Source organism: Podarcis bocagei, assembly GCF_964188305.1.
Source record: "Podarcis bocagei genome assembly, chromosome: 3".
Taxonomy (NCBI): Eukaryota; Metazoa; Chordata; class Lepidosauria; order Squamata; family Lacertidae; genus Podarcis; species Podarcis bocagei.
Window position 1 is genome coordinate 87,574,042 of NC_138127.1, and position 13,491 is coordinate 87,587,532.

The 13,491-nt window shown below is 41.1% G+C and overlaps 2 protein-coding genes and 1 long non-coding RNA gene across 6 annotated transcripts; 2 read left to right on the forward strand and 1 right to left on the reverse strand.

Annotated features, from left to right (window-relative positions):
• The first annotated feature begins 673 nt into the window (after positions 1–673).
• LOC308582712 (uncharacterized protein) lies at positions 674–13,476 on the forward strand. 3 transcript variants are annotated; one of them, XR_014005788.1, is made up of 4 exons: positions 706–855; positions 1,829–1,942; positions 2,918–4,234; positions 13,350–13,476. XR_014005788.1 is itself a non-coding variant. In XM_081186164.1 (3 exons), exons 1-3 carry the CDS (start codon positions 795–797, stop codon positions 3,055–3,057), a joined length of 312 nt encoding a protein of 103 aa, XP_081042290.1. In that variant the 5' UTR covers positions 674–794; the 3' UTR covers positions 3,058–3,125. The 3 variants fall into 3 exon arrangements, 1 of the variants encoding a protein (XP_081042290.1); XM_081186164.1 differs by lacking the exon at positions 13,350–13,476 and having other exon boundaries at positions 674–855; positions 1,832–1,942; positions 2,918–3,125; XR_014005789.1 differs by lacking the exons at positions 706–855; positions 1,829–1,942; positions 2,918–4,234 and adding an exon at positions 11,945–12,108 and having other exon boundaries at positions 13,350–13,444.
• Positions 2,591–10,105, reverse strand: LOC308582735. The gene is made up of 2 exons (XR_014005822.1): positions 9,932–10,105; positions 2,591–2,745 (listed from the first exon to the last, which is right to left on the reverse strand). It is a non-coding gene; the product is annotated as an uncharacterized lncRNA (long non-coding RNA).
• Positions 8,590–10,337, forward strand: LOC308582710 (uncharacterized protein). Of its 2 annotated transcripts, none has more exons than XM_081186160.1 (3): positions 8,590–8,744; positions 8,996–9,109; positions 10,129–10,337. In XM_081186160.1, exons 1-3 carry the CDS (start codon positions 8,684–8,686, stop codon positions 10,266–10,268), a joined length of 315 nt encoding a protein of 104 aa, XP_081042286.1. In that variant the 5' UTR covers positions 8,590–8,683; the 3' UTR covers positions 10,269–10,337. The 2 variants fall into 2 exon arrangements, with proteins under 2 accessions (XP_081042286.1, XP_081042287.1); XM_081186161.1 differs by having other exon boundaries at positions 8,592–8,744; positions 8,999–9,109.
• Positions 13,477–13,491: the final 15 nt, after the last annotated feature.

Sequence of the window (13,491 nt, forward strand, 5' to 3'; positions counted from 1 at the left end):
ATTTCTGATTTTGCCCTGCATTTATTTGGTCCTAATGTTGGCTATTTGCAGACTAGTTACAGAGACCTTGCTGGGGAGACCACACAACACAAAATAACTTTAGCTAGGTTTTAATAACAATAACAAAAACAAAAACTCCTTTCACACTTAATATATCAGAAAACATGACCCATCCACCAACCCAACCACCAGTGTACTGAGAGAGCTAGGTGCTGCTCTTTATATACTATATCCAATTGCTGACACAGCTTAATTAACACAACTTAGCAGCACCTGCTATACTGTTTCACGGCTGTAAAACTAGGTCATGTTATTTGCTCTGGCCCTTAAGGACATACACATCTTGTGGAACAATAATGAACCTTCAAATTCAAAGAGACCATTCAACACCTAAAGGTTGAATTAAACATTAAAACCATTGTCCATTTATTGTTGGTCAAGCATTGGTGATATTTTTGATTCTGCCCTGCATTTATTTGGTCCTAAAAGTGGCAGGTGTGCCAGTGGAGACTTGCAGAGGCCATTGAAGCCCTGACATCAAAGAATCTGTTCCACCCACACTTCAAGTCCTCACTTAAATTGGGATTTTTGTTCTGTGATGAGTTGCCAGTTCATGATGTTATGGCCCACTCATTTATCTTTATAGTCCCTTTCTGAGGACACCACGATCTCTAGGCTGTTGTTAAAAGGATCAAAGGAAGAAGCTTCTCCACCCTGGAGGAATCTAGTGAAGGTCCACATCTATTCCTCTGTGATTTGGGGCTCTTCTGCAGAACACAGCTTTTGATAACAAGATGTCCATCCCAAGTCAAGTACTTCTGGCAATCTCTGTTTTCCTGTTCCTCACACCTGGAGGTATGTTCTTTTTGAGAGCTGGGAAAAGCACTGTTAGCCAAGGGAGGCAGCTTAAGTGCAGGTTGGCAGGCAGAAGTATGGACCAAACCAAATTTATGCTCTGTCCATAGAATCTGAACTGAGTCAGTTAAATGGCCCTTCTTCTGTTCTCTCCCTCTGTTGCACCTTAATGGAAAGACTGTTGCTAGGGGGCAATTGAGGGAGAGGGTGAGCCAAGGGCAGCTGTTGTCGCAGTGAAGCTGATCAGAGAATCAGAGAATCTTAGAGTTGGAAGGGACCCAATGGTCATCCAGTCCAACCCCCTGCAATCAATGATGGAGTGGCCCTGCTTCACTTCTCTTTCTTTACTGCAGCCTGTTAGAATCTGTTCAACATTTTATGTATTTAAGCAACTCTCCCTAATATTCAAGCAGGGAAACTGACTCCTTTACCGGGTACAGATACTTTGCAAACAGAAAATAAAACTCAAGATGTGGGCAAGCCTTCTGTAGCACAAGAAATCTTTAATAAAAACTATTTATTTATAAAAAGATCAGGGCAAACTATGGGTTCACCTCAAAGCTAGGGGTGGATGGTTCAGTGTTTTCCCATCCTGTGCCAACTCCTTTTAATCCCATTTGGGGTCAATTCTTTAAAGAACAAGCCATGAAAAATCCACCCAGCTTGATAAGCATGAAGTCCTTCAGAAGTGGTCTGGGGGCTGCCTTTTTCTCCTTTTCTCCATTTAATATTTTACAGTGGCTTAGGGAAATTCCGTGGCCATTTGGCTATTGCTTTTTTTAAAATCTTGTTAATTATTCTGTTTGATTTCTGTTTGATTTCTGCTGTATTTCTGATACTCTATTACCCTATTGTCATTCATTGTTTCTAAGACACTTTGGGGTTCCTTTGAATGAAAAGCGGCATAGAAATATAATCCATCAATCAAAGCAACTCTCCATTATTCACAACATTTTGGTTTTGTCTTTTGGAGCAGATGCTCGCCTCTGTAAAAAATGCCTAATTATGATACCAGGAATACCATGCAACGAGCAAACATGTGAAGTTGATGATAGAGGAACCTGTGTTGGCATCACCACCCGCGAAGGTAAGAAACAGCTGCAAAGGTTGTGCCTTGTTTGGGCTCCATGGTCCACATTCCCCTTCTGCTTATTTTCCATTTCTTTCAGCTTAGTGATACAGGAATGGGGAATAATTCATGGAAATGCCTTTGTCAGAAGCATAGCTTCAAGCATGCAGTCTGAGCTTGTATGCAACAAGCTCAGACATTTCCTTCCTGACTGTTGCATAGTTGAAGAGAGTGTTAGTGTAGAAAGGAAGAGAAGGTCTTATTTCCCCCATCACCCAGTGGTGTATCAAGGTCAGGTGGTACCCCGTTCAGAAAATTTATTGTCACCCTCCCCAGCACATTGAAATAATGAAAAGAAGGACAAATAAGATACCTACATCACCAGAAAAGAGGGTGTATGACCCAATTCTATAAAACACAGCTCTCTGGTCTCAAACCCTCCATGCATACTTATGCCTCACTGCAATATCCCACAGTACGCATGTGGGTACCACACAATACTCCACTCCACCCCTTCCCATATATGCTTCCTAAACTTGTTTGCGTGTTTCTCTCTACATTCTAGAGCAGATTTAGGGGCTGTTGAAGAAGTTGGGGAGAGACATGTGTACCTGTATTCAGAATAGCTTTGTTTCCCAAGAGTAATGAACCTTGGTCTCAGCTGCATTAGTAAAGAAAAAGCATTTTATATGCATTATAACACTGTGGCACTGGATGGCACTGTGGAGTCCCATCTTTCTCCAACGTGATTTCCCATTATAAAGTTTACAACACGTTTTCCTAAAATGTTTATATATATATATATATGTCTAGATTCAGCCCTTGTGTTTCTTTATTCTTTCAGCCATCAGTATTACCAGGTTTTTTAATGGAGAGCACTTTGGATATTTTATGTGAATTCCAGTTAATCATTGTGGTAACTGAGGATGAGAATGATACATATCTTCACTCTTTTCCCTTTTCCTCTTTTTTCCTCTTCACACGTTGTCTCAGATGGGGAGTTTAGAGATAAAATACTCGATTGTGCAAGGAAGGATATGGTGACGTGTAATGTGCCTTGTCCTAATCAAAATGGTATCCGTCGGGAAATCAAATGCTGCGATGATTCTGATTTCTGCAATGCAAATTTTTAAAACAGGCTGAGAGTCACCTCAAGATTCTGGCTTCCTAAAATAATAAACATTTATTCTGTTCCCCCTCAGCTTGTCAACCTTTCTTGTGTTTTCCTTTCTTTCAAATATGCTATATTCTGTGGTGTAATGGTCCAAGACAGAGGGGGGGTAAGTGGGTTCAAAATGGCCAGGACTATTTTGGCTGCAATATACGATAGCAGCCGAATCAGCATGAAAGGGGAGATTTTTGCTCACTGTATTTTGCAAAGTGAATCATTTAGGAAGACTTGAAACATGAGGAGCTTGGGTTTAAAGAGAACGGTGGGCAAGTGTTGTTGTGCACAATGTGTCAATTTCTTGGTTAATCAAAAAGAATTCACTGACTCTATATATCACTTGCTCTCATTTCCTCTACTTTCAAAACTTTCATCAACTCCCTATTTTTTTTAATCAAAACTCATGTTTCAAGCCATCAATTCAGCTGCCTATTACACAGCTCCTTTTGGCTTTTTCAAGTGGGATCTATGAACCACTGGCTCAGACTGTCCAGATCCTTCCCCTCACCCCACTCCATCCCTTTCAGCACTAAGAATTCCGAAATGAATTTTTCTACCTATATACGACACCTGCCAACTTTTAAAATTAAATCTGGTGCTGTGGGTGATGCAAGTCTGTTCAAGAGTTCTGACACTGTGTTATATATAACAACTAGGCATTCATGTTGCAAGACCTCACTCCTAGTGGAACACTGAAATATGTTTTATTTTGTCTTAGGCCACATTCACACCATGCATTTAAATTACTATGATGCCACTTTAAACAGCCATGGCTTCCCCCACCCCTAAAATCTTGGAGTTGTTGTTTATTTTTATTCCATTTTTTTAAAAAAAAACAATTGTTATCGCTTTCCAAAAATATAAACATTAACAGAACAACTGGTTTTCCCCATTCCCACCCCCTCTCCCTGGAATAGAAGACTAATGAGTTAGATTTTCCCATATGTCCATGTGAACATTTCATAAAGGGGTAACATATTTCAACAAAATTATCCAGATCAGATGCCTTGTTGAGACATGTACTCTCTTTCTTAGTTTCTCAGACAAAGCAATGGTCCATATTTTTTTCCATTATCTGATGTGTAGGTGATCAATTACTTTGCTATGAGTAATTGTGCAGCCACCAAAAGAAAATCAATACAGTGGTACCTCGGGTTTCATACAATTCAGGTTACATACGCTTCAGGTTACAGACTCCGCTAACCCAGAAATAGTGCTTCAGGTTAAGAACTTTGCTTCAGGATAAGAACAGAAATCGTGCTCTGGTGGCGCGGCAGCAGCGGGAGGCCCCATTAGCTTAAGTGCTGCTTCAGGTTAAGAACAGTTTCAAGTTAAGAACGGACCTCCGGAACGAATTAAGTACTTAACCTGAGGTACCACTGTAAGTTCTGTGTATAACATATTAAATTGAATATCTGTTAATAAGCCTAGGCTTGGGGGGGCACTAGGGCCGACAATACCATCTCTCCGACCCACATGGGGTAATTAAGAGGCTGTTATGGGAGTAAGCAGCCTCCCTTGTTGCCCGAAGGGAATGGGGAACACTGCCCTTGCCTGCTGTGCCCATAAATCACCCCCAAATTTGAAAGAAGGGGGTGAGGGCACTAGGCAGTGTGGCATCTGAATATAGACTGCATTTTTAATCAAGGCTTATATTTTGATCAGATACCTGTATTCTTAAAATGAGCTTAAAATATCTGTATCTCTCATGCCAGGCAGCATCTCTCATGCCAGACAGTGAGTGCATCGGCAGATGTGCTCATCTTAAAGAGGGCCCCTTTGGTTTATTGGTTTATTGCGGTCATAAAAAGGCTGAGAAGCAGGTCACTGACCTTGCATGCTGTAGAATACAACTAAGTTGTAAAAGTGGTAGGTAAACAGTAAAATAAAACCATGTGCCTTAAACTTGAGTCACAGGACAAAAGGCCAAGGGCACATGGAAAACAAAGGCAACTGGCTTGGCTGGGGAAAAAGAAGCTTCTTCCTATTTTATTTTGAGGCTGTAAACTGGTCCATCCTTTCCTTTGAGAAGGCTTATCCTTCTTAAAAGGCTACCTATGTTATGTACTAAATATTTGCTTAAATGTAATTATGCAAAGGATTTAACAAATGCTAGATTCTTATTTCATATAGTTGTAAGAGTTGTATTTTGAAATTAAGTCAGCCAGCCTAGCCCCCTGTCAGACAAGAGACGCCAATCGAGCACTAATGACAAATGGCTGTCAGACATTTGTTTAAAGACCTCCAAAAGGAGATATTTCATTGATGATGCATGAGAATATGAACCCAAGGTCTCTGACATCTGTTCAAGATAAAAATTTAAAATTATTAACCATTTGTTTTAGAAGGCAATAGGGCAAGGAAGGCAAGAGGTGAGCTGGTAATTAAGATTCCTTGTTGAGACACATGTAAGATATATTACTACTTATTTGTCATTTATAGATGTAACAATATATAGCTCTTTGTGTTCCTTATAAGGACAGGAGGATATGGGTGTATCTTAAAATTGGTTATAGCAATCAGCCAATAGGAAATTCAAGCAGGCTGATTGAACAGAGGCAGCCACAGGAGGAGCAAAGGGGGGTGGATTAAGGAAATATAAGGGCTGGCCATAATGGCAGGAGGCAGGCCAGAGCTTGGTAACCATATACCACTGTGCCTCTCATTTATTTGTCTGACAAATAAATTATTATTTTAATTTCTCTGTTGCTGCGTTGAATATTTCATTCCAGCTAAGTGTTAACCACAAGCAGGGTGCTACAGCAGAATGCCCCCATGTGGACCTCAGCTCTCCTGGACGCTGTCTCTGATCGTGCACTAGCTGCAGCAATTTGGAATAATTAATTACAAAAGAAGCAAATGCACATATTTCAAGTGAAAAAGGGGAGTGAAGACTGCTAATTTAAGGGACCTTTGTGAAAGAAGACGACGGGTTGGAGCAACAGGAATATTTTACGATGAAGATACACCAAAGGCTGGGTATGTCAGCAACGGGACTGATGGGGGGGGGGACCTTTTTTACTTTCCTTCTATGTGATTCACAAGAACCCCTCCTCATTAGAACCGTCGATTTAACTGACCCAAGCAGGATGATTAAGGTCTGTGTGGAGATAAACCTTAACCAAAAGTATGCTTTATGGAGATCGAGAAGCAATAAGAGCATTTGGAATGGCGCAGCAATTAATTCAGAGTTGCCATCTTGCCAAAGGATTTATAGCCGGGAGGAGGAACGGACTTGTTTTCAGACTGCATTCCTGGTGAATCTCCTCAGAGATTTGAGAAAGGAGGCAGATTGGTGAAGATTAATGACGCTAAGACTGTTTTGATGTATGGAAGTGATGTTATATGGAAAACGTCTGGATATGGCTACTGGATAAAAAATAATAATAATATTCATGCAGGATTAAAAACTGTTTTAACCAGCTTGTGGAGACTATCAGAGGTCACAAAGAGAAAGGAAAAATATATGAAAATAACAACAAGAGATGTGGAAAAACAATAAGAAAGGACTGGATAGTACTGTGAACATCATATGGTTAGATTTGTGGACATTAAAACAGCAGCAAGAAGCAAGAAGTTGATTGGATCCCCTTCGGAACTTGAAATAGGGGTACCCCCCAACAAAAAATTAAAATTCGGCTGTGTAATTTGGAATTTATGTAATTTGGTTTGATTTGATGTGATTGGTAGGTTAATAAAAAATATTCTTTTTCTAAAAAAAATAAGCCTAGGCTTGGATTACATTATATGTCCTGATTCGTGATTTTGCTTATTTCTGTACATACTCTTTCCCAGAATGGTTGTAACAACTCACATGCCCACCACATATGAAAAGTCATATCAGTTGCCCTGTAGTTTATTAAGGGTGCTGAGAGTTGCTTGTAAACTCTCCTATTCGGTCCCAGAGCTACAATTCCAGAGTCATTTAACAATCAATCCCTCTTCTCAGGGAGCTGTGACAACTTTAACAAACTACCATTCCTAGGATTATTTGGGGAAATCTATGACATGCAAGGGAACCTGTGCAGACTGGGACTCCTCTGGTTCCGAGTCTGAGCCTGAGTCCCAAGCCATCAAAGTAATACTGTCTCCAACCCTCGGGGCAAAGCATAACTATCATGGCTACTAGGCACAGATAGCCTTATCTTCCATTAATATGGCCAAATGGCACTGAAAGCCATCCAAATTAGTTGCCAGTTCCAGCAAGCTCTTCTTACATTCTTAATTTTGCACTCAAAACCAAAATCTGGAATTCTAAATAAAGTATTACTAGATATTCTGGACCTTACCATGAACATTATATGACTCATCTCTTGTTCCTTGAATGAAACCTGAAAAAAGTGATCCTGTATGGGTCTACTCAGAAGTGAACTCTGCTGAGTCCAGTGGAGCTTACTCCTTGGTAAGTGGGTGTAGGTTTACTGACTGAGTGGACAAAGTCTCTTCAATACAAAATAAAACAAAAGACGTTGAAAGGAAATCCTATAACACTTTCTTCTTCTTTGGGAGTGGGGAAATACATTTAGTCTTTCAGGAACGTCAGGACTCTGCTGCTTATTTACACATCTTGGCTATCAAACTCTGCTATAAGATTGTCACACCCATCTTTTCTATATTAGTGAGGTTAAAAGGTCTCCTTGAAGTTATTTTTGAATGGGCATGCATAAAGTTGTGAGGTAAGTATGCCTTTGTGATGTTTATATTGTCATTTCTACAGATTTATTATATCAAATTAGAAACATTAAAACCATTGTCCATTTATTGTTGGGCAAGCATTGATGACATTTCTGATTTTGCCCTGCATTTATTTGGTCCTAATGTTGGCTATTTGCAGACTAGTTGAGCTGCAGGGTGCTTGCTGGGGAGACCACACATTACAAGGAACACAAAATAACTTTAGCTTGGTTTTAATAACAAAAACAAAAACTCCTTTCACACTTAATATATCAGAGAACATGACCCATCCACCAACCCAACCACCAGTGTACTGAGAGAGGTAGGTGCTGCTCTTTATATACTATACCCAATTGCTGACACAGCTTAATTAACACAACTTAGCAGCACCTGCTATACTGTTTCACGGCTGTAAAATTGGGTCACATTATTTGCTCTGGCCCTTAAAGACATACACATCTTGTGGAACAATAATGAACCTTCAAATTTAAAGAGACCATTCAACACCTAAAAGTTGAATTAAACATTAAAACCATTGTCCATTTATTGTTGGGAAAGCATTAATGATATTTATGAATTTCCCCTGCATTTATTTGGTCCTAAAAGTGGCAGGTGTGCCAGTGGAGACTTGCAGAGGCCATTGAAGCCCTGACATCAAAGAATCTGTTCCACCCACACTTCATGTTCTCACTTAAATTGGGATTTTTGTTCTGTGATGAGTGGCCAGTTCATGATGTTACGACCCACCCATTTACCTTTATACTTCCTTTCCAAGAACATCATGATCTCTAAGGTGTCATTAAAAGGATCAAAGGAAGAAGCTTCTCCAACCTGGAGGAATCTAGTGAAGGTACACATCTATTCCTCTGTGATTTGGGGCTCTGCAGGAGAACATACAGTGTCCTTTTGATACCAAGATGTCCATCCCAAGTCAAGTACTTCTTGCAATCTGTGTTTTCCTGTTCCTCACACCTGGAGGTATGTTCTTTTGCAAGAGCTGGGAAAAGCACTGTCAGCCAAGGGAGGCAGCTTAAGTGCAGGTTGGCAGGCAGAAGTATGTATTCTGTCTTATGATTTGTGATGTATTTCTGATGCTCTATTACCTCATTGTCTTTCATTGTTTCTAAGACACTTTGAGGTTCCTTTAAATGAAAAGTGGCCTAGAAATATAATCCATCAATCAAAGCAACCCTCCATTATTCACAACTTTTTGGTTTTGTCTCTGGAAGCAGATGCTCTCCTCTGTACAAAATGCCTAATTATGGTAGCAGGAATGCCATGCAACCACCAAACATGTGAAATTGATGATGGAGGAACCTGCGTTGGCATCACCATCCTCGAAAGTAAGAAACAGCTTCAAAGGTTGTGCCTTGTTTGGACTCCATAGTCCACATTCCCCTTCTGCTTATTTTCCATTTCTTTCAGATTAGTGATACAGCAATAATTCATGAAAATGCCTTTGTCAGAAGCATAGCTTCAAGCATGCAGTCTGAGCTTGTATGCAACAAGCTCAGACATTTCTTTCCTGACTGTTGCATAGTTGAAGAGAGTGTTAGTGTAGAAAGGAAGAGAAGGTCTTATTTCCTCCATCACTCAGTGCCGTAGCAAGGTCAGGTGGTACCCCATGCAGAAAAATTCTTGTCGTCCCCCCCCCCAGCACATTGAAATAATTAAAAGAAGGACAAATAAGATACTTACATCACCAGAAAAGAGGATGTATGACCCAATTCTATAAAACACAGCTCTCTGGTCTCAAACCCTCCATGCATACTTATGTCTCACTGCAATATCCCACAGTACGCATGTGGGTACCACACAATACTCCACTCCACTCCTTCCCATATATGCTTCCTAAACTAGTTTGTGTGTTTCTCTCTACATTCTTGAGCAGATTTAGGGGCTGTAGAAAAAGTGGAGAGAGACATGTGTACCTGTATTCAGAATAGCTTTGTTTCCCAAGAGTAATAAACGTTGGACTCAGCTGCATTAGTAAAGAAAAAGCATTTTATATGCATTATAACACTGTGGCACTGGATGGCACTGTGGAGTCCCATCTTTCTCCAACGTGATTTCCCGTTATAAAGTTTACAACACGTTTTCCTAAAATGTGTGTGTGTGTGTATATGTGTGTACACACACACACACACACACACACACACACACACACATATATATGTCTAGATTCAGCCCTTGTGTTTCTTTATTCTTTCAGCCATCAGTATTACCAGGTTTTTTTAATGGGGAGCACCTTGGATATTTTATGTGAATTCCAGTTAATCATTGTGGTAACTGAGGATGAGAATGATACATATCTTCACTCTTTTCTCTTTTCCTCTTTCTTTCTCTTCACACGTTGTCTCAGATGGGGTGTTTAGAGATAAAATACTTGATTGTGCATCGAAGGATATGGTGAAGTGTGATATGCCTTCTCCTAATCAAAATGGTATCCGTCTGGAAGTCAACTGCTGTGATGATTCTGATTTCTGCAATGCAAACTTTTAAAACAGGCTGAGAGTCATCTCAAGATTCTGCCTTCCTGCAAATAATAAATATTTATTCTGTTCCCCCTCAGCTTGCCAACCTTTCTTGTGTTTTCCTTTCTTTCAAATATGCTATATTCTGTGGTGTAATGGTCCAAGATAGAGGGGGGGGGTAAGTGGGTTCAAAATGGCCCAGACTATTTTGGCTGCAATATACGATAGCAGCCGAATCAGCATGAAAGGGGAGATTTTTGCTCACTGTATTCGGCAAAGTCAATCATTTAGGAACACTTAAAACATGAGGAGCTTGGGTTTAAAGAGAATGGTGGGGAAGTGTTGTTGTGCACAATGTGTCGATTTCTTGGTTAATCAAAATGAATTCACTGACTATATATCACTTGCTCTCATTTCTTCTACTTTCAAAACTTTCATCAACTCCCTATTTTTTTAAATCAAAACTCATGTTTCAAGCCATCAATTCATCTTCCTATTACACAGCACCTTTTGGCTTTTTCAAGTGGGATCTATGAACAACTGGCTCAGACTGTCCAGATCCTTCCCCTCACCCCACTCCATCCCTTTCGGCCCTAAGAATTCCAAAATTGAATTTTTCTACCTATATACTGACACCTGCCAACTTTTAAAATTAAATCTGCTGCTGTGGGTGATGCAAGTCTGTTCAAGAGTTCTGACACTATGTTATATATAACAACTAGGCATTCATGTTGCAAGACCTCACTCCTAGTGGAACACTGAAATATGTTTTATTTTGTCTTAGGCCACATTCGCACCATGCTTTTAAATTACTATGATGCCACTTTAAACAGCCATGGCTCCCCCACCCCTAAAATCTTTAGAGTTGTCGTTTATTTTTATTCCATTTTTCTTAAAAAAAACACCATTGTTATCGCTTTCCAAAAATATAAACATTAACAGAACAATTGGTTTTCCCCATTCCCACCCCCTCTCCCTGGAATAGAAGACTAATGAGTTAGATTTTCCCATATGTCCATGTGAATATTTCATAAAGGGGTAAGGTCCCATCACCTCCTGGCAAACAGAAGGAGAAGAAATGGAGGCAGTGAGAGATTTTACTTTCTTGGGCTCCGTGATCACTGCAGATGGTGACAGCAGCCACAAAATTAAGAGACGCCTGCTTCTTGGGAGGAAAGCAATGACCAACCTAGACAGCATCTTAAAAAGTAGAGACTTCACCTTGCCAACAAACGTCCGTATAGTAAAAGCTATGGTTTTCCCAGTAGTGATGTATGGAAGTGACAGCTGGACCATAAAGAAGGCTGATCGCCCAAGAATTGATGCTTTTGAATTATGGTGCTGGAGGAGACTCTTGAGAGTCCCATGGACTGCAAGAAGATCAAACCTATCCATTCTTAAGGAAATCAGCCCTGAGTGCTCACCGGAAGGACAGATCGTAAAGCTGAGACTCCAATATTTTGACCACCTCATGAGAAGAGAAGACTCCCTGGAAAAGACCCTGATGTTGGGAAAGATGGAGGGCAGAAGGAGAAGGGGACGACAGAGGACGAGATGGTTGGACAGTGTTCTCGAAGCTACCAGCATGAGTTTGACTAAACTGCGGGAGGCAGTGGAAGACAGAAGTGCCTGGCGTGCTCTGGTCCATGGGGTCACGAAGAGTCGGACACGACTAAACGACTAAACAATAACAACAACAACATATTTCAACAAAATTATCCAGATCATATGCCTTGTTAAGACATGTACTCTCTTTGTTAGTTTCTCAGACAAAGCAATTGTCCATATTTTTTTCCATTATCTGATGTGTAGGTGATCAATTACTTTGCTATGAGTAATTGTGCAGCCACCATAAGAAAATCAATACAGTGGTACCTCAGGTTACATACGCTTCAGGTTACAGACTCCGCTAACCCAGAAACAGAGCTTCAGGTTAAGAACTTTGCTTCAGGATAAGAACAGAAATCGTGCTCTGGTGGCGAGGCAGTTGGAGTAAGCTGAACAGAATTACCCTGGGGATGCAGCTGCAGTATAGCTGCACACTCTTAAACCAAGCGGCGGGGGGGGGGGGTTGCAAGCACAGGAAAAGTTTTAAAACTAAAGGGGATAGAGAAACACGCAGCGATAGCTTTTATTACTATGGGGCAACAGCGGGAAAGAAACACCAGGCAGACCCAGAAATACTATCCGCTTTTAAACCAAGGGGGGGTATGGAGTGAGGGAGCTCGGAGCACCAGGAAGGGTTTAAGGTAAAGCAATAAGCAGCAAAATGGGACAATAGCAAAATTGGGGCAATGCAGTCATCTGAAAGAAGGAATTCACAGCAATACGGCAGTTTTAAAAATGCACCAGCAAATCAAACAGAAATAGTAAGCACTCATAGATTTAAAGTCGGAGAAGCACAGCACACACATACACAGAGTAGAGGCTTCGGGATCCGAGTTGAAATTAGGAACAATTAGGAGGTATTTGAAGAAAAGTAAAGAGGGAATTAAAGGTGGAATTAAAGTAAAGGTAAGGTGAAAGCAAAGGAGGAATTACAGGCTTCCCTTTCTCAGAAGTCCTCTTCCAAGTTAGCTCCACGTGCTGCAGGAACACTGAAGAGAGAGTATCCTCCTGACTCGCACAGGACGACGAAGAGAAATGAGGCCGGGGAGAGGCTGGCACTGCAGCATAGAGGCTGCTGGACACGCCCCCCATGGCACCTGGTTGGGCGGCCACTGGGGGGGTGTGAGTGCCAGCCAGGTGAGCTGGAGGCAGGGGGCAACGCCCCCTGCTAGGAGCGGTGTTCGGGCTCCCGCCCACAACCACTCCCCTCTCTTTCAGGGAGGAGAGTCTTTGCTATGAGTAATTGTGCAGCCACCATAAGAAAATCAATACAGTGGTACCTCAGGTTACATACGCTTCAGGTTACAGACTCCGCTAACCCAGAAACAGAGCTTCAGGTTAAGAACTTTGCTTCAGGATAAGAACAGAAATCTTGCTCTGGTGGCGCGGCAGCAGCGGGAGGCCCCATTAGCTAAAGTGCTGCTTCCGGTTAAGAACAGTTTCAAATTAAGAACGGACCTCCAGAAGGAATTAAGTACTTAACCTGAGGTACCACTGTAAGTTCTGAGTATAACAAATTAAGTTGAATATCTGTTAATAAGCCTAGGCTTGGATTACATTATATGTCCTGATGATTTTGCTTATTTCTGTACATACGCTTTCCCAGAATGGTTGTAACAGCTCACATGCCCACCACATATGAA

Coding starts and splice junctions, on each gene's coding strand:
- LOC308582712 (XM_081186164.1), top strand. CDS start 795: ATGTCCATCCCAAGTCAAGTACTTCTGGCAATCTCTGTTTTCCTGTTC. Junction 856..1,831: donor CCTGTTCCTCACACCTGGAG/GTATGTTCTTTT, acceptor CTTTTGGAGCAG/ATGCTCGCCTCTGTAAAAAA. Junction 1,943..2,917: donor TGGCATCACCACCCGCGAAG/GTAAGAAACAGC, acceptor ACGTTGTCTCAG/ATGGGGAGTTTAGAGATAAA.
- LOC308582710 (XM_081186160.1), top strand. CDS start 8,684: ATGTCCATCCCAAGTCAAGTACTTCTTGCAATCTGTGTTTTCCTGTTC. Junction 8,745..8,995: donor CCTGTTCCTCACACCTGGAG/GTATGTTCTTTT, acceptor TGTCTCTGGAAG/CAGATGCTCTCCTCTGTACA. Junction 9,110..10,128: donor TGGCATCACCATCCTCGAAA/GTAAGAAACAGC, acceptor ACGTTGTCTCAG/ATGGGGTGTTTAGAGATAAA.